Below are 23,718 nucleotides of genomic sequence, written 5' to 3'. Positions count from 1 at the left end.
CATCACAGTTAAAATATCCGAAGTAAATAAACTGAGGACTGTACGTTATGATTTTCATTTACATGCAGATGCAATCCCATGGACAAAAGATGACAGCAGCTCAGCTAAAAATGAAATTAAGCATAATACTTTGTCATATAAGGCTACGAACTTTACAAATGTTTATCATGAATAAAACAGAATTTCTCCGAGCTGGGATTCAAACCCCGATAACCGACAGTACGTCTGCCCTAACTACTGCTCACAGCACTACCCACTAGACCAGCGATAATGACGAGTGGACATGTAAGAAATGTCAATGCAACTGTATAGATGTAAGAGCACCACAAAGACCGATATTAGTCATATAAGGATATTTATATATCTAAAATGACTGCAAAAAATAATAATTTCGCTCACATAAATTTAAGTGGATATGACAAAAACCACTCGGGGTCTCAAAATCCTCTCCCGACATAAATCTAACTTTCTACAAATGAATGCAACATCATCATCTGCAGGATTCTCTATAAAAGTACTTGACATTTTAGTCACTAAGACGATCTATGCACCTAAGTATATCATATTACCTTTAATTTTTTAGTTGAAAGTTTAGTGTAATATATAAAAATATAAATTAGTAAGTTAAAATGGTTTGCACTGGCAATTTAATTATAACTTAAAGACAGCTAAAAATATATTTTACAGTGTACATAATTAAAATGTGCGCAATGAATGAATAGTACTAAAGCAACTACAAGATTAAACACAGCTACTCCTTTAAAAAAGGGGAGGAGACCACAAGAAACTCAGAGTTTACAGGATAAAACCTGCTCCCAACCAGGTTAGGTTCAGAGAGTAAGTTACTGCGAAAACAGACTCTGAGTATAAGTTACCTCTCCTTCTGAAACAGGTTTGACTTGCCCCGCTGTCTCAGGTTTAACCTACCTCCCTTTTTGAAACAGAAAACTCAGAGTTTCCCTCATTTCAGGGTTAACAAACTCAGATTTTTCACTTAACCACCTTTCTGAAACGGGCCCCAGGTGTGTTAAATGAGGGAGACATACAAAATGTGCAGAGCAGTGGGCCTGCAGGAATAACGTTGAGAACCACTGGTTTATTTGTTGTTTCAAAGACCAAGGACCTTGTCAAAATACAACACACATTCACAGACAAACACTTACAGAACATCTTTCTTTCTCCTATCTTCCATTGAGTCTCCTTGTACATATCATTGGTGTAATGCCCTCCTCCATTCTCCCTAACCATATTTTTAATTTTTAACAAAAGTTCTATGACTTGAGCAGATTTTCCCTTGCTTTTGTTGTTGTCATAGTCATTGGTGTTGTTGTTGAATGAGTGATACCTGCCACCACAGGTATCACTTAATTCCTGAAGATAGGAACATTGATTAACATAATCATCAAGAGATTCACTCTTTAGTGCATCAGCATGAGTGAACAGAATGATTGTGTACTGTGCGGCGGCATCTCCAAAGTTATCCTGTATCCATTTCACAGTGTTCTTTTCCTCTTCTGTAAATCTCACATCCAGTCTGACGACCAGCAGAAACACATGAGGACCAGGAGCAGACATCTCGACACACTTTCCAATCTCACACTTCAGGTTCTGTTCTGTCACTGATGTATCAAAGAGTCCTGGAGTGTCGATCACTGAAATCCTTATTTCATCCATTATCATCTCTTGACTCTGGCAGGATTCAGTCACTGACACTGGTGACTGAACGGCTTTAAAATGTTTCTGTCCCAGTATTGTGTTTCCAGTTGCACTCTTTCCTGATCCAGTTTTACCCACTAACACAATCCTCAGATCAGATGAATCTGATACTGTAAATTGAATAGTAACAGCTGGGATTAAACTAAGCATTTGAGGAATTTTGGTAATATCATTGGTTTTGCAGCATGTAAAAACAATCGGTAAGTGAAATAATAAGTAAGACCAAATAGATTTCATAACAAAATTATAATACAACTTCACAAGTTTACACATACATGAAATCGCAATTGGGTAATTCGTATTTATTAATTTATGCGTATTTGGTGTGCTGTCTGGGGGGTGCTCCGAGCTCAGAATTTGGCCTGAACCCAGAGAACTCCTTTGTAAAAGCCAAGTAAGCGCAGGACAGCATTTGTAAAACGAAGTGAAATGAACCCCCCAATAAAATGAAGGGCGTGAGAAGTATTTACAATTTTTTTGGGGGGAGGGGGGCTTGATTGTTCGACCGGGAGGGCTCTCGCAGCATCCGGCAGGGCTTAATGCTCACGGCGTCAGACAAGTAAGCCCCACCAACAGCTGAACGGAAAGCCGTACGACACGATTTGGGATCGAGTTTAACCGCTTTACCGGGAGGGCCTTTGCAGCATCCAATGGGAGCTTTAAAGGGGCCAAGACTTTCAAGATGTCAAATAAATCTTTGGTGTCCCCAGAGCACATATGTGAAGTTTTAGCTCAAAATACCATATAATTTATTATAACATGTTAAAATTACCACTTTGTTGGTGTGTGCAAAAATGTGCCATTTTGGGTGTGTCCTTTAAAATGCAAATGAGCTGATGAAGCGCAAACACTGATCACAATGATGGTGGTTTGTTGCAATTGAAACTCAATTGTGCTGTGAATTACTTTTTTCTCTCTCTTTTTCTCTGCACTAAATGGCAGTGCTCTGATTGGATAGTGCAGATTAGGGGAGCGGCAATATTCTAATAAGATTTCCTTATGACATCATAAAGAGGGCCAAATGTCAACTACCTATTTTTGTATGTACTTGTAGAGAATGGTTTTCCAAAACTAAGTTACTGGGTTGAGCTTTTTCACATTTTCTAGGTTGATAGAAGCACTGGGGACACAATTATAGCACTTAAACATGGAAAAAGTCTGTCATGCCATGGCCCCTTTAAAAGACATGCTCGCGGCTTTGAAAGGGTAGGCCCTGCCTGCAGTAGAATGGAGGCAGCCCATGGCATTCGATCAGGAGGGTTCGACCAGCACTTCGAAGGGGTTGAGACACAGGGATAGACCCTGCCCCCTGCGAGCGGAGAGATTCCAAAATGCTGTGGAACTTTTCGCGGGATATAGGTGAGAGACAGCTTTATATACTGGCTTTCTCTTGCACTGATTGGTTGATTTCCTGAACGTGCGCCTCCCGAACTTTGTTAAAGGGGCCATGGCATGAAAATTTTAGTATTGCCACTTTGTAGGTGTGAGCAAAAATTAGGTCATTGAAATTTGGCTCCCCTTATGATGTCATCACATCACCTAAAACAGCTGTTGATATATGTATTCTAGAGGCTTAGACCTTTCCAACAATATATAGTTTGTTGTGATATACATATGGAAAATATTAAAGTAAACTTAGGTGTCTCACTCCCGGGACAGCGCCACTTACATATTTATGTTGTATTTTGAAACTGCATAACAACAAAATCAGTGCATTGTACAATAGGCTTTTTCTACAACATTGTTTTTCAAACTGCAAAATTAGTGCATTGTAGGCTTTTTCTACATCCAGACATGTTTGTATGTTGTATTTTAAAACTGCATAACAACATAAGTGCATTGTAAAATGCCTGAGTAAGCTTTATTCTACATTTAAAGGGGTAAATAAGAGCCATACCACACTCATTGAGAATTTAACTTATTTACTCACTTAAGTACACATAGGCCTAACCAAAAGTTTATAATATGGAACATAACATTGTTTTATGCAGTTTTTTGTCAAAGCTAATTATTTCACTACCTCTATTTAAACTACAACAGCCATTGTAGCCATGAAACAGATGCACGTGCAATTGCAACACTGTACTCTTGCATGCACTGTACTCTTGCATGGGTGTATTTTTTAAAATACAAATAAGTGGATGAAATGCAAACACTGATCACAATGATGGTGGTTTGTTGTAATTGAAACTCAATTTTGCTGTCAAGTATTTTTTATTTCCCTCTCTCTCGCTGCACTGAATGGCAGTGCTGTGGTTGGATAGTGCAGATAAAGGGGGCGGTATTATTGTAATTCGCCTTGCTACCTACCTCACAAAACAGGCAAAATCTGAACAACCTAATTTTTCACATGCTTGAAGAGAATGGTTTACCCAATGGTTACTGGGTTGATCTTTATCACATTTTCTAGGTTGATAGAAGCACTGGGGACCCAATTATAAATAAATTAGACTTTTTTCATGTTTAAAATGTTCAGATTTTGCCTGTTTTGTGAGGTAGGTAGCAAGGCGAATTACAATATTACTGCCCCCTTTATCTGCACTATCCAACCACAGCACAGCCCTTTAGTACAGAGAGAAAGAGGGAGAAAAGAAGAACTTGACAGCACAATTGAGTTTCAATTACAACAAACCACCATCAATGTGATCAGTGTTTGCATTTCATGCGCTCATTTGCATTTTAAAGGACACACCCAAAAACAGCACACTTTTGCTCAGGCCTACAAATTTGCGATTTTAACATGCCATAATAAATTATCTGGGGAGTATTTTGAGCTAAAACTTCACATACACACTCTGGGGACACCATAGATTTATTTTACATCTTAAAAATATCTCATAATATTTTCTGATTTTCACGCTATGACCCCTTTAAAGGAAGGACTACTGTAGAGGAAATAAACAGAGTTGAATAGTTTGTTTGTCTTATATTTTTTATATCATGATGTTATGTTTCAAAGACCACAGAACTTACTGAACATCTTACTCAAAATCTTTTTTTGAACCTCCTGGTACATCTTAATGGTGTAGTGATTTCCTTCATTTTCTTTCACCATATTCTCAATCTTCTCCAGCAGTTGTGTTACCTGAGAGTGATTTTCCATATCATTATTGTTAAATGAGTGATATCTGCCACCACAGGTCTCCGTCAACATCTGTAAATCAGAATTCTTTGTTATATATTTTTCCAATGATTCGCTTAGCTGATCAGCGTGAGTGAACAGAATGACTGTGTAATGTGCAGCATCTACTCCAAAGTTCTCCTGAATCCATTTTACTGCATTAATTTCTTCCTCTGTGAATTTAACATCCAATCTGATGACCAGTAGAAACACATGAGGACCAGGAGCAGACATGTAGATACATTTCATCATTTCAAAGTTCAGCTGTTCTTGAGTCATTGATTTATCAGAAATTCCTGGAGTATCAATAACTAAGTGTTTATTTGCGTTTGCCATCACTTTTTTCTGACATGTTTTGGTGACTCCATTTGGTGAGACTTCACTTTTGAAGGCATGTTTGCCCAGTATTGTGTTTCCTGTTGCACTCTTTCCTGATCCAGTTTTACCCAGCAGCACAATCTTGAGTTTAGATATGTTCACTGCAATTCAAATAATAATATCTTGAACTTAACATCTTTTAGTTTTTTAAACAATTATACATATTAAAATTGTTATAACTTTATAACTGTGAGCAAAAGTGTGCTGTTCTGGGATGCGTCCTCTAAAATGCAAATGAGCTGATGAAATGCAAACACTGATCACAATGATGGTGGTTTGTTGAAATTGAATCAATCACATAAACGTCACACACCTGTGTGTGATAGGTGCGTAGGAGAGCATGACAAAACAGTCCAAATATCAACGGATGAAAAGAGAGAAGTGATGTGACGAGTTTATGATGATGTGTTCTATTATTCATTGTGATTGGCTTACCTTGACCTTGACAATGTGACTGGTCGAGGTAACTTGTAAAGGGGTCATAGAGTGAAAATCTGACTTTTTCCATGTTTAAGTGCTATAACAGTGCTTCTATCAACCTAGAAAACACGAAAAAGATCAACTCAGTAACTTTGTTTGGGTAAGCAATTTTCTGCGAGCATGTGAAAAATTAGGTCGTTCAGATTTTGCCTGTTTTGTGAGGTGGGTAGCAAGGCGGATTACAAATAATACAGCCCCCTTTATCTGCACTATCCAACCACAGCACTGCCATTTAGTGCAGAGAGAAAAAGAGAAAGAAAAAGTCCTTCACAGCACAATTGAGTTTTAGGCCTAGTCCACACGGACAACTCCAACCGGAGTTTTCCCTAAAAAAAAAATCCCGTCCACACATGCTCGGTTTAAATTAAAAGAGGACATATTATGAAAATCTGACTTTTTCCATGTTTAACTGCTATAATTGTGTCCACAGTGCTTCTATCAACCTAGAAAATGTGAAAAAGATCAACCCAGTAACTTAGTTTTGGTAAACCATTTTCTGCAAGCATGTGAAAAAATAGGTCATTGTAATTTGGCCCTTATTGTGATGTCACAATAAGGTAATACCGCCCCCTTTATCTGCACTATCCAACCATAGCACAACCATTTAGTGCAGAGAGAAAGAGAGAGAGAAAATAATTCACAGCACAATAGAGTTTCAATTGCAACAAACCACCATTATTGTGATCAGTGTTTGCACTTCATCCGCTCATTTGCATTTTAAATGACACACTCAAAACGGCACACTTTTGCTCAGACCCTAGATTAAGATTAAGTTTACATCTTTAAAAATCTCATAATATGTCCCCTTTAAGTTTTAGAAAGGAAAACAGGTCAGAGCAAAAATGTGCTGTTTTGGGGTGTGTCCTTTAAAGTGCAAACACTTAAATAATTTTTTCTCTCTCTGTCTTTCCCTCTGCACTAAATGGCAGTGCCGTGGTTGAATTGTGAAGATTAAGGAGCAGTATTATTGTAATTGGCCTTGCCACCTACCTCACAAAACAGACAAAATCTGCATGACCTAATTTTTCACATGCTTGCAGAAAATGGCTTACCAAAATAAGTTTGTTCTTTTTCAAACTATGATCCCTTTAACAAACACCATCACCAGGAGCACACAGTAGTTAAAAAGCAAAGAATCACACTACACGGCAAACTACGCAACTAAAGGAAACACTGATTATTATGATGGTGACAAAACATGGTGGCAAAACATGTTAAATAAAGCATCAGGATCTTGTAAATTCTCAAAAATGAATGGTAGGAAAATTACAGAAATAAAGTCAATTTGTCTAGTCAGTATGTCTAGTATGGTCCTACTTCAAAACAATGCTTTGTTAAAACAACTTTTTTGTTTTAGAGAATGTATATTTAACAATTATCCAGCGAGAGCAAGCAAGGGAGGGAGAGTGAAGTTCACCTCACTTCACTTCAATTATTGAGCGAAAGAGGGAAAGAGAGGGAGGGAGAATGAAAGAGCGAGATTGCAGACACAGAAAGTTAAGGTGGAACGTGTATATTTATCTATAAGCAATATTTTTAAACATTTGTTAATATATAAAGATTTATATATGTTGTCTAAAATCGCCACAGTTTTACTTAGTGTGGAGGTCCCCTCATCAATATCAGATGTTCAGAACACGTCATAAAAAGACATCATAAAAACTTTAATTCGTCTTTTTGAGATGGCTTGCTCAGTTGGATTTTGATTCAATGAAAGTAACTGATGCATTAACATTGTTTCAATGGTTGGTTGCTATCAGGGAAACTGTGTCAGATCAGCAAATGTTTGTTTTTTCATTTTATATCGCTAGTTGTTCAAAAAAATACAAAAACAACATTGTTTGTTATAAATTTGATCTTTACACGTACATATTGATGCAAAGATGTGAAACGAGTAAAAAAATCTTACCTGAATCAGAATAATCTTCTGAAAACCGAGAAACTGTAAAAGTATGTATAATACATTTTTTTTTATTGTAAAATTGTGATACAATAGTATTACACCATACTGTGTACCTTACCTCTGTCACCCAATTGTCGGTTATTCCTGTAATTTACTATGATTTTTGATTAGATGATTGAATAGAAAAAGCTCTCAGAAAGCTGTAATAATTCAATTAATGTTTTTGTTATTAGGCTACTCTAACTACACCTACTCAAGTCTCTCCTTCAAGCTGAAGTGAAACTATCATACAAGACATCAAGCTTAAATGTCTATCAGAAGAATCATATGACTGAGCTTACTAATATCATGTTTGTTTACACTATACACAAGATTATTATACAAATGAGAAGACATGGTTGTTGTACTTATTGCGGTTGCGGAAATGAGACAACTAATGAAAAAATAAAGATAAAAATGTATTAATCAAGAACCAGTTACAAATTATTTTTATAAGACATTTAAGATGTAAAATAAGTCTTTGGTGTCCTTGTGTATATGTGAACAACAGCAAAAAGTCAAGTGTTAAAATAACTATCACACATTTTAACACTTTTTTAGAGTTTATATAGCTCTACACTTATCAGAATTAAATAAACACTTTCAAAATTGTTGCACTTTTTAACACTAGGCTAAAGTTACTAAAGCAGCGGTGAATCAAAAAATCAATTATGGGGCGGTTTCCCGGACAGGGATTAGTTTAAGCCAGTACTAGGCCTTATTTAATTAGGAAATCTAACTAGTTTTAAAAAACATGCCTTACTAAAAACATTACTTGTGTGCATTTTGAGGCAAAACTATGGAATGATATTCCGAACAATATTAAAAAAGGAATTGCAAATTGCATTTGCAATTGCGTTTTCTACTTGTGGCTGTAAAAGCTGTGACATATTTCAAATTCCATTTCCGTTTAAGCGAACGTACAATGTATGTCAAATTTCAAATGAAAAAGCAAAGTCCATTTGCAGTTGAATTTCGTATGTCTTTCCAATAAGACCCTGCCATATTTCAATCTCAATTGCAATTCATCATTTGCTATTTCACTTCCTCTAGCGTCGCATACTGATCTTGCCAAAACTCAAATGAAATCGCAATCCTCTTTGCATTTGCGTTTCCAATGCCTGTACTTAAACTTGTCAATCACCGTGTAAACACATTGGAAACGCAAATGCAAAGAGGATTGCGATTTCATTTGAGTTTTGGCAAGATCAGTATGCGACGCTAGAGAAAGTGAAATAACATATGATGAATTGCAATTGAGATTGAAATATGGCACAGTCATAACTCGAAAGACATAGGAAATTCAATAGGCTCAGTACTTCCGGTGCGGTGATCTGACAGCGAGAGCGGTAGACAGAGAGACAACAGCGACCGAGTTCAACAAACAGCGACAAAGAGATATGTTTAGAGAAAGGCGATTGGCCTTCCAATGGGTAAAAAAGTCAGCATTAGATTGTTGTGTTCCCAGTCGTCACGTTATAATAACACAGAGATACGTTTTCAGTCCTGTATATACTGCGGTAAGTCAAGATCCATAGGGACAGCTTCAACCCTACCTTTATGTGCGTGTAGCAGGCATCTTTCGTAGTGACTACTAAGGGGTTGAGGAGATTAATAGAAGAAGCAAACCGGTTCTCTTACACTGGACTTGACTCTTTTATACTTTAAAAAAACCTTCTAATAATAAATGTATTTCTAAAATGTTTTCATGTAAATACTATATGAATGTTTCTATTTGCAATAATTTCTTTTAAATACTAATTAATGTTCTATGATTTTGTTAGACATTTACTTACCAGAATTGATTAATGAAACAATATTTTGTTTACATCTTTCACATTATTAAAAATATATTTTTCAAACAACAGTATACATGTATATGAACCCTTTAAACCTCATTCTCCAAAACTTATGAGATGGACAGTTACACGTTTCAACTAAGGAAAGTTTAGCATTGCTTTATACACTTGACCTGATAGCATTAAGAGGAAGCCACACATAGAGCACATTAAAGTAATATATTTATTAAAGAGGAAAAATGTAGTGCATATTAATCAAATTACATGCCATAAGTGATTCAAACATCCATGTAAATAATCTCCCTTATGGTTATTATAGCCACCTCACAGTCTCTCAGTAAATGTGTTGTATGAAAAAATCCTCCTCTGCAAAAACACCAAAATCACATCACTGCAAGTGATGGCTGGCCTTGCACCTGCCAGTAGTAGCTGTGAGAATTTCATCGTTACACAGGCATTTTCAAGGAGCTACAGTCTACATGGCTCTTTGCGTTGGGACATTTTTTCTTTTCCGGAAGGGTGGGCTCTCAGTCGGATGCTCTTCCAGCCACACAGGAACAGTCTGCCAATGAAATGCCAACTGGTGAGCAGTCGTCAAAGACAATCTAAACATTAACACAATATATGTCATTTTCACATTCAGAATCAGGACACAATTTCAATACTTCACAGAAAATGAGTAAACTGATCAGGTAAGTAGTGGGCCAGTTATGTAAATAGGCTAAATCATGTCAGGTTATCAATTGCATAACACTGTAAACAATACTGTAATCTAAGGACACCCAAATAAATCACCTGTCTCAATTTACAATTTCATATTGTTTTATAAAAACACTGAAAGCAAAATTAGTACTGGAATACCACTGGCCAATGAACCTTAAAGATAACTGACTGTACATGGTTTATATAACCATACAGTAAATAACAGCAGCCGTCAGTTCTGTGGTTTCCATGAAAGCTGTGTGTATGTTAGGGTTGCCACCTGTCCCGGTTTTACCGGGATTGTCCTTCTTTTTAATAACCTGTCCCGGGAAATTTATCACCTCTCCCGGGACACTGAATGTCCCGGTTTTTGAAACGCTATGTGAATATGAAATTTAGCGCGCGCACGGCAGAGAGGGAGACCTTAGCCGTTTCTCAATATGCGTTCTTGTCTGTACTTGCGTTCTCGTGGACTTGTGAAACGTCATCAGTCGCGGCCCAAGTACTGTTCCAATTCAAAGTTCGCATCAAGCCCAAGTTCACATAAAATCCCCGGATGTGTTCTTGATCCGCCCATTTTATCGAGGATGTATCAGAGGAGACTTGTGTGGACTTATGACAGCAAAGTTTCCCAGAATGCATTTCGCGTCAGGAGTTCGTTCTTTCGAGTCTGAACTTGCAAGTTCGAACTAAGAAGGACACAAGTTCGAGTTTGGCGTACTTGGTATTGAGAAACGGCTCTTGCGTCTGTGTGTGTGTTTGCCTCATTTAGCGCATGTAAGACAGAGAGCTTCCTGATTGGCCTGTTTCAGGACATCAACCAATCAATTGTCAGTGTGGGCGGGCTTTTATCTCTTCTCCCGAACCAAACTAATCAGTGTAGAAACAGGAGCGCCATGACAGAGGGAGAGTGCCCCAAAAGCGAAAATATAAGACACATTTTACACCAGACTACACGAAAGTGTATCCCTGTCTTAAAAGAGTTAAAATCTTGCATGGTGTAGAGTTTGTAACAGTGACTTCAGCTTTTCCCATGGCGGGTTAAATGATTGTAAAATACATGTTGAGGTGAGTTCAACAAGTTTAATTTCATGTGCATATTTGCTAGTTGCTATTTAGACCTGTTTAAAGTTGCAATGGAATATAAATAAAAACAGTTTACATAAATAGTATAAGCAACTTTAATAAATTGTAAACCTGATTTACATATTTTAACATAATGTACAATAATAACACTTTACAATAAGGTTCATTAGTTAACTAATAATAAACTGCACTTATAGCATAAAGCATTTTTTTTTATCTTTGTTAATGTTAATAATACATTGTTTTAAATCTTGTTAACATTAGTTAATGCACTGTGAACTAACATGAATAAACCATGAACAGTATTTTTATTTACTAACGTTATCAAAGATTAACAAATACAGTAACAAATGTACTGCTCACGGTTAGTTCATGTTAGTTAATACATTAACTAATGTTAACAAATAAGAATTGAAAAAAAGAGAATTGTAAAGTTTTGCCAATAATTGCATGAGCCTATAGAAATATTATGCTATTGGGGGGGGGGGGGGGCAGGGCTTGTGAGCAAACCAATTGGCCGGGTCATCTATATGTCTAGGTTTTTTATCAGACATGGGTGGCAACCCTACACTCTAAAAAATGCTGGGTTGTTTCTGTAAACACATTGTTGGGTTGTTTATGCTGGGTCAAAATTCTGGGTTGTTTGGAGTACTTTAAACACACTGTTGGGTTGCTCATGCTGGGTCAAATGAAATGTAGTGGGTAATTTACAAATGAACACATGGTTGGGTAAATTTGACCCAGCAAATGGTTTATTTTCCTTTCATTGGCTGGCCGTTTCTCAAGGCAGCCTTCACAATGTTCAAAATATTATCATTTAAATATTACCAAATGTAGTTTTAAGAGTTTTTTTAGGCGACAATGTATGTGTGTAAAGTTCAAAACTTCGATCGGTTTTTGAAGATAGCGTATATTTAAAAATGTGCTCCAACGATGTCGAAGCTTCGAGATTCAGGCAATCACTGGGCGCTCTGCGCTGATGTACCCGTCCAACACAGCCTCACCTCGGCACGTCATTCTGGAAATCACAGCTGGCTGTGATGTCTCTGTACTGTTTAGAACGGCGGATTTATTTCATTTCGGGTCTCATAAATCTATTATTTGTTCCTTGCCAAGTCCGAATTAAGTTACGTTACTGTAAGGATGCAAGTTCTGCCATTTTTTGTCGAACTTTCTGGAGGACTTCATTTCCTCTGAAGCGAGGTGCACGCCACTCAAAGCGGGCAGTATTTTATGGTAAGTTCATGTCAATTTTTATATTATAAATGTTGTAGTTGTGGTAGGGGCAAGCTCATTGCTATTTTCATTCGCTTTTCCACAGATATGAGGGTAACGTTACTGTATGTAGGCTATGTTTGATAAAGTGCGTTTCATATTTAATCCAGAACGAGGATCGTAAGTGGTTTCGGAAGCGCGTTGTCACAGTAATACAATTTCAGCGTAGTAGTACGCTTAGCTATGTGGTGTGAACTAAGGTAATTTATTTTTTATATAAATTGCTTGTTATCAGACATAATCTACTCTCAGTTGACTATTTTGTTAATAATTATATGCAAAGTCTACCGGAAGTTTAAAAGTAGTTCGGATCACAAAAGCCTGTTTATGGCCGTTTCTACCTGCAGCCTTCGGAGGCCGCATTTGTTAGTGTTTGGAGTCGTATTTGTAAGCTGCATACGTCATTATGACTGTCTTATTATAAAGTTGACTATTATTAACTGTAAACTGTTGTAATATGCTTATGACTTGCGAACGTAATGCTCAGTTAACTTAAATAAACAAGGCTTGATGACGTATACAGCCTGCATATGCGACCTCCGCAGGCTGCAACCTTCGGATTGAGAAACGGCCTATGTTGTTGCTGAAACGAAACCGTCCCCTTAGCACACTTGTAATTCCGGAGGTAACGTTAAACATAATATTCACTACAGTTGTGTGCGGAAAGTATGTTGGCACATCTTATAGTTGTCAGAGGAAGCGATTGGGGCACGTTTAATGACAGTGTCTTTTGTTTCTGTCAAAGCCAGAATCATTTTGAAAAACAAACACCTGGTTGGGTTATTTTGACCCAGCAATTGGTTTATTAATTGCCGCACTTTCTGGATTCTTCGCTTCTGACTGGATCACGCTACTCGGACCAGGCGGTATTTCATGGTGAGTTAATGTGAATTTTTACTTATTTTTGTAAGAAGTTGTCGTAGGACAAAGCATATTTCATTGTTCAGAATACATGCTTTGATGTGGGGGAGTGGGGTTAATGTTTTTTATTCTGTGCCAACAGTTGTTATGAGAAACATGCCTCATCGTTAAGTCGTAGTCGAGCTATATCTGCATTCTTTTGAAATATTCAGTAAGTTATACGTTGTAAATTAATCACTAAAATCGTATTCATCTATGAATAATTTAAAATTCGAAAGGGGGATTCGTGTTTCATATTAAATCTAGACGGAGCGATGTAAATTACCCCTTGCCGTCACACGTTAAATCCTGAGGTAAATTAACAGTCAGAAATATACACTGAAGTTCATGTTCACCATAGTTTTGTTTTGTATTTAGTTACAATGCGAAAACACGTTTCGTATTAAATCCACAAGTATAGCTACTTATTTTAAATCGGGCGGGAAACTAGACTCAATAATAGTGAGTTGTGTGTGGAAAGTATTAGGGGAGTTTGATTGACAGGCGCCTGACCAATCATAACACTGATATTATTTGCCCCCGTTGAAATTCGCCATTTTGGCCGACAATCAAACCACAAAGTAGAGTTACACCGCCTGCACGCTGAAGTATGTGATTTTAAAGGGACACTCCACTTCAACCAAAAATTCAACCTAAATGGGCGTGGACGCTGTGAGAAGAAAGGTGATGAGTGGGCAGGACAACTGATATAGTGTAACAAATATTAAGATTAACTAGGAATAGCAGTAGGCCTATTACAAAAATAATTAAACTGAATATAATATTTTATTTAAACAAAGGTCAAGTAAAACTGTTATAGTTGAAATAAGAGCGTGTTTGAAGATACTGTAAGGAAAAGTCCTCAGGACATATCAAAGTCAACCTGCCTCCCGAAGCTTTCCTGAGCAAATTCAGTTGATGGTGAGTCTAGCCCTGACAGCATCGCTGGGAAAATCATCCAACGTATTTACAGAGTGTGCGTAATGGCGCAGTCACATTTACTTTACTATACAGAACCGTATCCATGTGTGATCCTGAGCCCACTACTACAGCCCGTGACGTTTATGCAATATGGAGTTTAAACCCGGAAGACAAAAATATTACAAAAAAGCTAAAAATTTACTCGTTTTCTCATAATGTTAAAATTAAAAGATACTACCATTGTCTTCTATGATGTCCAACACAACTAACTCTGTTAACATCTAAAAAAGTGTTGGTTAGTGTTTCATGATGCTTTAAACATTTGATTCTTACCGTTTTGAAATCGATTCAGCCGATCTCCGAGTCTGGCACTACCACTTTTAGCATAACTTGGCACAATTCATTGAATCTGATTAAACCATTTAGCATCGCGCTCAAAAATAAAAATAAGCAGAGTTTCAATATTTTTCCTATTTAAAACTTGACTCTTCTCTAGTTACATCGTGTACTAAGACTGACGGAAAATTTTAAGTTGCTATTTTCTAGGCAGATGGCTAGGAACTAAGTAATATTCAAAGAATTTGCTGCCGTAATATGGCTGCATGTTTGCAATGATATAACGCAGTGCCCGAAAATAGTCCCCTGCTATTGAAAGATACTATAGGGACTATTTTCGGCTGCTGTGTAATATAATTGCGCCTCCTGCAGCCACGTTACGGCAACAAAGTCCTTGATTATTACGCCAGTATGAGGGTATAGTTCCTATCCTATTCAATGGATTATGCTAAGCTATGCTAAAAGTGGTAGCGTCGGAGATCGGCTGCTGGATTCCAAAACATTAAGAATCAAATGTTTAACTCCAGGGGAGCTGGGAAATTAGCATATTTTCAAAAAAAGTGGAGTGTCCCTTTAAATATTCTTTCTTGATTTTTGTTCAATCCACCAACAGAGTTCAGTAGAATCCACTGAATTGACCCCAACAGATCATATCACCATGACAGTGGAACTTTTTTCAGCCTTTGTAAGTATCGACTTTATTTGTATTGGATATTAACTGAATAAAATTTCAATTCTAATGGACCTAAAAAGACATTGATGATTGTTCTGTTTTTATAGGCAGTTTGTCAGATTTTGGAAAGCACCCCTGAGAGGAAATCCGTATGAAAGTGCAAGCAATTACCAACAAGCAGAGGAGGCTACTTGTGAGACTCCTTGCATCCCATCTGCTGGAAACCAATGGTGAAACCTGAGTAAGCTACATTTAAATAAGCCTGCAAACATATAGTAGCAAGCAAATGCTTAGAAAACATAAATGACCATTCTCTTTTTTTATAGCGAGTCTAATGGTGCGTTTACACCAACCGCGGTAGAGGCGTGAAGTGCGAGTGATTTCAATGTTAAGTCAATGTGCAGACGCGTTGACGCGCGTAAGGATGTCCCGCGGCGTGGAAGAGGCGTTCGGCGCGGAGCGGAAGACACGTTTCCGCCTCATTCGCGCGTGAAGCTCGCGCGAAAGGCGCGAATTGAGCGTTGTGCGCGGTACGCGCGAATGGTGCTATTGTGCATTTTGCGTTTCACGCAAATTTGCGGCTGACGCCCGAGTTGAAAAATTTGAACTTTGGCAGAATTTCGTGCCGCGTTAACCAATCAGGAGCCTGCCTGCTGCTGTGGTGGCAGCCCGCCCGGAGTCACTCACTCAAGCAGTCACTCGAAGCTATATGACACAAGTTGTTATTTCTATTAGGAGACAGGAATAAAAAGGACCTCGCTTGGAAGAGTGTCAGTAAGGACTTTTGGCAACCTGGTACGTTGTAATACACACTTCACTTTTGAGTCAAGTGACGTTTATTCGACCCGCGCCGTTTATTTACCCCCTATAGTAAGGTTACCCAATACAAACTGGTAACTCTCTTGATAAATGCAACATCAGTCATCTTGCAAACAGACACTAGCACAGCAGTTGCCCCTCCCACAAGAAGCGGATTTTGCCTCGGACGCGCGTCAATTGCTTGCTTTTTCCGCGCGTCTACTCCACTCTACACGCGCGAATGCATTCAAAGTGTTCAAGCGGCAAACTAGGCGCGATTTTGACGGCCAAAACGCGTTTGGTGTAAACCCTGCATTATAGGGGCGTACACACCAAATGCAAATTCAAAGATTTGCACAAGTAAATTACATACAAAGTCAATGCAAGACACAAACTTGCGCGGGGTGATGCAAATGACGCGAATAGGGCGGTGTGATTGCCGCAAACATGTGCTATTTGTTTCAAACTTATCTGCCACAATATATTTAACTCAAGTGGAAAATGCGCAGGACACAAAGTTAAATCTTGTAAGTAATCGTGAGTAAAGAGCTAGGAGCGCAATGCTTCAAGTGTGGTGTGTACGCAACATTAGTGTTTGAACATGAAAATACCAACATTATTTTTAAGTAAATTCTAAGTAAGATCACACAGGCTTCTGCAATAGCTTACCATATTGCAGCTTTTTTGACAAAAGTTCTTCATCAACTGCTGTTGTCTACATAACAGGCCATCATCAGACACTAAGAAGGCACATGACAAGGCATTGGTGTATGAATTTCCTTGCCTGAAGGATATACAGGTAAAACTGAAACTTAATATTTACGCTTACACTTTTGGCACTGTTTTTGCGCTTAAATACTGCCAAAAGCATTGCAGGCCTGCAAACAGTGCCGTGCAATCAAACACAGTTTCATGAGCGGCAAATACGAATTAATCACGCATAATCTGTTTCTTTTTGTAAAATAAACCAGTTTTAAGTTTTATGTGTAAATGACTTGTTGCGTACAGAGGGCAAAACAGTTTTCTGAAATAACTAGGGGTAGGAATCGATTGGACCCTCATGAATCGATTCAGAATCGATTCTTAGGATCCTGTTTCGATTCAGAATCGATTCTTGACATACTAATTTGCATATCTGTGACGTCATTCCATCACATTTGCTCTCAAAGCCAGGTTAATGTTTGTGCTTTTGCTACTAGTCTCTGAACTGTCATATATGTATATAAGAATGACATTATTTATCCCTTAGTTGCATTAAAGTACAGTATATGTCCTGTTTCTGATGTAAGACATTAAAACCAGTAAAAATAGTAATTAAACGTGACATATTAATTCTATATGTTAACAGGCATTAACTTCCACGAACTGAGTAACGTTAGGCGTCTAATCATCATCATTATACACAGTGATTTGCAATATTACTGTATTTATATAATGCAGCGCACCCAGCGACTGAATAACAAACTATGTGCATATTTTTACAGAAGTATATTCATGTTAAACAGTCAACGGATGGTTTAGGGCAGGGGTGTCCAATACGTTGATCACAAAGGCAATGCCGGTAGATCTCACATAAGTTAGATCGCACATAAAAGACCATTGTCATTATGGTCGTTTAGAGTAATTGTGAAACACGCAGGTCTTTTTGATTTGCTGCGCCTTTCTTCTCAAATGTGTTTTTATAAATCTTATGCCAGGCCACTGCAGCTCAGTCGTCTTTAACTTCCAAAATTCACAAGGATGCGCATTCTTGTCCCACGCAGGAGCTGATCCACGCGCACGGTGTGTGTGTGTGTGTGTGTGTGTGTGTGTGTGTGTGTGTGTGTGTGTGTGTGTGTGAGCAAACGAGAGAGAGAGAGAGAGAGAGAGAGAGAGAGAGAGAAAGAGAGAGGCAGCGTAGCACTGATTTGTATGCTTCTGATAGTGTTGTAATTTGTTTTTTGTTTTTCACTAAACCGCATCTCCGCTATTTTAAGGAGTACTCAAGATGTTCTCAAGGATTTTTTTGAAACTCCTCATAAAGAATAGAGTAATGGTGACAGCCCTAAATTCAATGTAGAGATATATGCAGTATAGTCCTACAAGCATTTAAAATGTTCTTTCTCTTCTGCTCTTGTAAGCTCCGCTATGTGCTCTTGCAGTGCTCGCTCTCTTAAGTTGTCCGTGTGCATCACCGCTCCCCCAGTTGAGTTCCGCCTTATAGTCCTGTCACGATAACAATTTTTGCTAGACGATAAATTGCCTCAGAATTTATCGCGATAGACGATAACATTGATGCTCCGGGACCATTATAATAGTGCAGATACACCTTTTCAAAGATCTATAAACTTTTATTTCTAAACAATAAGTAATACTGGAACTGGAAGACATTTTAAATATCCACAAGAAATGAACAAAATAACAGGATGATTGCGTTTTATGCATGTTTGTCGTGTTGCCACTTTTAAGTGCTACGTTTTTACCACAAATGCGACATAACGGCTCGTTCAGGTTTAGTGGTTCACCTCGGTCATTAGGTTTAAATCCAAAGTACTCCCACACTGCAGCTGTAGCGTTTGGTTTTGAAACTTGGCTGTTTACACGTGGTATAAGTGGACGAGAGAGACATATCACGTTTACACCTGGTATTTAAATCCGTCTCTTTTGTCCACTTTCGACCGCTTCTCTCCTGAATACTGTGAGGGGGTGGTCTGTCGAGACGGTGGGCGAGTCTCTCCGCTGTCATTTAAACGCCAGCGGGAGTAATTATGAGTTTATATGGACCCAAACTAATATGCCCACTGCTTGTTTAGCAAGTAAACATGCTCCACAGTATTTTCTACATGTATATGTTAGAGCTTTCTCTGAATTTTCAGCACAATTGATGAAATAAGATCGCGCAACTTTCACACGCTTGCAAAATGAAACTGCGGAGATCGCCCGCTTTAGTTTATCAATGAAAGGCTAAAAATAGCACTGTTCACCTTGTGTCAGAAAAGACGTAAAACATTGTGATCCGATCGATGAAAACGCATATTAATGACAAGTGTAAACAGCCTCTAGTAAATCCATCTTTTTCTCCAACTCTCGTCTCAACTAGTGTTTTCTCCTGCTACACTCCTCACGCGGCACTTATCCTCCTCAGTACGCCTACTGTGATAGGCTACGCCAGGAGTCCCCCCTCCCCACACAGATCATGCGACTGACAAATGACTGACGAGGGTTCACTCCTTGTCACTGGTTGCACGGAGCGGTCATCCAGTCTCTTTGGTAGAGAGAGAGAGAGACAAGGAAAACAAACAAGCATGCAAATGTGAATTATCGCGGCCTAAAAAAATGATCGAGCTCATTTTATTTACCGTGCGATTAATCGATTTATCGTTTATCGCGACAGGCCTAGGTTCTGATAACGTCACGTTATTATTTTGTAAACTAACATTTAAGAATCGATTCTTGACATTTGTGAATTGATTCAAAATCGGCCCATGTCCGAATCGCGATTCATCTAAGAATCTATTTTTTTGTCCCACCCCTAGAAATAACCCAACATCTACTGGTCCCTCTGTGCTTACAGTTTTGTCACGATTCTCTCACTCATTTGAGTTTGGAAGTGCGATTGGGAGGGCGGGCTATCAAATAAGGCTCCTGATGACTTTACACAGGGCAAAAGTGTTAACGCTTCTCATTTACTTTAAATGGGTGACGTCATGCATTTGCCGAACTGAATTGTGGATCCACCAACTTTGCATCACTGCCGTTTCTCACGGCAGAAGTTGAACATTTCTCAACTTTTCAAGCGTCATCGTGTGTGTGAGCCAATCAGATCACCTTATGCAAATAACCTAGTGCGAGCCAGCCAATTATGTTTATGCAAGACAAGAGCATGCGTTGCGGCCACTGTGATTGGCTGTTGGCCACGCTTCAGACAAGCCTTCCGTCAAGCATTGACCCTTTCGCCCCGTGTGAATGCACCTTTATTGTTTTCTCTTTTCTTTGTTATTTACAGCAAACTATTTAAATGTTATTGAAACACTGTATTTGCTCAAAATTATTTAGCTGCTAAAGGGGAAACAGCACTGAAGATGCCAACTCTGCTAGCTCCATCCATTTACAGGGGAGGAGGAGAAGTCTTCAGACCTACCACTGTGGAGGCCCAGAGGTCCTTTATTGACATGCAACCTGTAAGTTTTTGCTTTAGTGTTTCTACTTTGAAAAGGGTGGATGTTAGGGCCGTAACAATAAATCACGTGTCCTATTAAAAAGACCTGTCTAAAATCGATTCTGAATCGCAAGGCTGCGATTCTGTGTTTCATGTGCAGCTTGTGAGTGTACTATGGCATTTTGGTTAGTAAGAGGTCCTCATCAATCTAAAATCATTTTGAGTCGGAGTCGTTTATAACGTGCATTACAAAATTATTCAAAATATTCTTTATTATCATGAAAATACCTGAAACAATCTGAAGAACTGTGATATAAATATTCTTTAGACATTTCCTGGAATAGGGTTTGTAATGCCAGCTTCTTCTGTGACACAATTGGAGTTTCTGCATGAGAGCGCCCTCTGGCTTTGGATGTGGCCGCATTTTAACGTAATTCATTCAAATTCATTCATTGAGAAAACGCGCATTTGCACAATTTATCGTTACAGTCCGTGGATGTTTGTAGTTATTGATATGTTTCGCATAATAGCCTGTAGGGGTGGCACGGTTCACAAAACCCTCGGTTCGGTTCGTATCACGGTTTTATGATCACGGTTCTCGGTTCTGTGCGGTTCTTGTTGTTTTTTTCTTTTAATTTTTTAACACTCCAGAAATGTATTATCTTATTAATGTATTAATTATCCATAATTTAGAATGCAGTATTAAAAAAGTTATATCATGTAATCATGCACAAACTGAATTTGACTTAGCACATTATTGGAACCATCTCTGAGGAAAGCCAGGTGAGATTTTTATACAGCAAGAGGGAAGACATGATTTCAACATGCTTTACATTTATTTGGCAAAAAACTTGAATGTGTATTGCCATCTACATGAACTTATGTGCCTTTTTAGCACACAAAGAGAACTTTCATTTATCAAACTGCAAACTTCAGTGTAGCTCTAAGATTTATCACCGAGAGGCTGCTTAAATACTGCAGAGTATATGTGGACGAGAGAGAAACATAAGTTTTACACCTGTAATATTTAAATCCGTCTCTTTTGTCCACTTTTGACCAATTCTGTCCTGATTACTTTGAGGGGCAATTTATGAAATAAGATCGCGCAACTTTCAAAAGCTAGCAAAATGAAACTACGCGGAAATCAGCCGCTTTAGTTTTATCAATGAAAGACTAAAAATAGCGCGGCAGAAGTCAGAAAACAGGTAAAACATTGTGTTCAGTACCTCAGATCAGATAAATGGTCGAGAGAAGGTGGTCTCCTGTGGCTGTTCGAACACATTCAGCCCATAGACTGCAGTTCTATCTATTGTTTTATTTCCGCTGTCATCATAGGTAACATGAAATAAAAACTGTTTCCACACACCAAACTTATACGATGCTGGCGCATCCTCCAACCCTGGGCAGACTTCCTTAGTTCCCACTTGCCATTTCTAAACGTAACATGACATGCAGCACTCACTCTCCACACCAGTCACCTCTTCTTTCGCGCGATTCACGAAAGGGAAACACGCTATCTGAGGTCACATACAGCATAGATATGTATATAAAGGCTAGATGGCTCGTCCGCGCTGCTGGCCAATTGAGTGCAACGTCCGCATTTTGGCGGCCATCTTACGACAGGGCGCTCGCTCACTCGTAGCATTGAGTTTTACTGATGCAGGTTCTTTTAAATGACCATAACTTGCTTAATTTTTTACCAATTTTCAAACGGTTTGGTTTGTTATAAACGTCAAAGATGTACCTATGACACTGCATACCTATACTAAAAATAAAAAATAAATTCATGAAACATGTTAAAGCATCAAGAATTATAGCCACGTTATAAAACCCAAACCTTTTGAAAATCGGTAGAAAATTGAGCAAGTTATGGTCATTTAAAAGTACCTGCACCATTAAATTCAATGCTACGAGTGAGCGAGCGCCCTGTCGTAAGATGGCCGCCAGGTGATGCCGTTAGGGACTCCGCCTTGAGCCATCTAGCCTTTATATACATATCTATGACATACAGGGCACGAGGCTACATACATTGCGCATGCCTTGAACCATTGAACCGTGCGGCGCACACACGCTCCGAACCAAGACAAGCGAACCGAACAGTTCAGATTTTTTTCATGAACCGTGCCACCCCTAAAATTATAATAAATCCATGATTTACTCACCCTCAAGCCATCCAAGATGCATATATCTATTTATCGGATGATAACATTTTTATTTTTTATTTTTAGAAAATGTTCTAGCTTTGAGAGTGTACGCACTTTGCAGTCTTTGCTGATGCTCTGTGCCTCCGCATTTGTCTTACGTCACAAATAAAAGTGCGTAGACTACGCTAATACTCTCTCCTGAATGCAGAGGCGTGGTGTTACCAGAAGCTATTTATCTTAGTTTGTAAAGTTTTAAATATGGATATTTCTATCACAAAACCGCATGGATTACCCTCAGAAGGCCTTTGTTTATCCTCATGGAGCCGGTTGGATTACTTTTGTAAAGGATGGATGCACAATCTTTATGCTTGAGGTGTTTTAACTAAAATCTTTTGTCTTCTAATTATAGTTTCACTGTAATATTAAGATAATATTACATGTATTGTGATTATATTAATAATCCATAATATCATAATATGAGCAGTGAAATATACTACTTAATTACTAGAACTATTTTAATAAAAAAGTTTGAATGAATGTTTGCAGATTTTTTATTTTATTTGTATTTTTTGATACTTTCACAAAAATGCTTGACTTAAATCATCAGGTGTATGGCAACACTAAGTTGTGGTGTGTACTCAACAGGTGGGGACCAACATGGTGGAATATCGGCAAAATCAGAGATGTTGCACGTTTTGTGCCTTGGGGACGAGCCAAGAAGGACCTGCCAGACCTTTGCCATTGTTGGAGGCAATGCCTCTGAGACAAACTCTTTGGTGAAGGATGTTGATAAGTTTTTTTTTGTCTTTGATGTTAACTACACAAAGCAAGGTGTGTTCGACTTCATGCGGCGCTGCGCAGACCGATCGGCGGCTGACTTGAAGCAGTGCATTTTGGTTAGTACTTTTGTCCGACTTCAGCTGGCGCTGGCTGCAGGCACGTGACTGTGTCATATGGTTTTTAAGTACCGCGAGAGCGTTTCGAGAGTAGCCGGCTAGCTCAGCCGGTGCAGCTTCTCCAGAGCGGCTGCCCGGAGTTGTGATGACGTAACAGCTTTACTTGATTGGTCGCTTCATTGATGACAACGATCACGTGCGTTTCAAGTTTAATCCAACCTTTAGTTTCACTAATAAACATTATAAATTCATGTTTTAAAACAGGAAAAAAACACTTTAATATCCTAAAATATGTTATATTGTCTCGTGTAATAAAATAAAAATGAAAATAACAAACTCTATTGGTATTTTAATAATATAGGCTTGTTTCCCGTTATTTTTGGGTATACAGTTTAAGCAGCAATTAAAATATT

At 38.4% G+C, this 23,718-nt stretch overlaps 1 protein-coding gene and 1 long non-coding RNA gene across 3 annotated transcripts; one reads left to right on the top strand and one right to left on the bottom strand.

Moving 5' to 3' along the window:
* Positions 1-4,669: 4,669 nt before the first annotated feature.
* LOC141363546 (GTPase IMAP family member 9-like) lies at positions 4,670-5,723 on the bottom strand. The gene is made up of 2 exons (XM_073866338.1): positions 5,651-5,723; positions 4,670-5,316 (listed from the first exon to the last, which is right to left on the bottom strand). Exons 1-2 carry the CDS (start codon positions 5,721-5,723, stop codon positions 4,670-4,672), a joined length of 720 nt encoding a protein of 239 aa, XP_073722439.1.
* Positions 5,724-13,147: 7,424 nt separating this feature from the next.
* LOC129444364 (uncharacterized) lies at positions 13,148-23,240 on the top strand. Of its 2 annotated transcripts, XR_012367472.1 has the most exons (6): positions 13,148-13,375; positions 15,270-15,341; positions 15,437-15,570; positions 16,854-16,926; positions 20,163-20,287; positions 23,055-23,240. It is a non-coding gene; the product is annotated as an uncharacterized lncRNA (long non-coding RNA). The 2 variants fall into 2 exon arrangements; XR_012367471.1 differs by lacking the exon at positions 16,854-16,926 and having other exon boundaries at positions 13,153-13,375.
* The last annotated feature ends 478 nt before the right edge of the window (positions 23,241-23,718 follow it).

The sequence above is a fragment of the Misgurnus anguillicaudatus genome, chromosome 3, assembly GCF_027580225.2.
Source record: "Misgurnus anguillicaudatus chromosome 3, ASM2758022v2, whole genome shotgun sequence".
Classification (NCBI taxonomy): domain Eukaryota; kingdom Metazoa; phylum Chordata; class Actinopteri; order Cypriniformes; family Cobitidae; genus Misgurnus; species Misgurnus anguillicaudatus.
The sequence above is the reverse complement of the archived record's forward strand: the minus strand, read 5'-3'. Positions and strand labels throughout refer to the sequence as shown.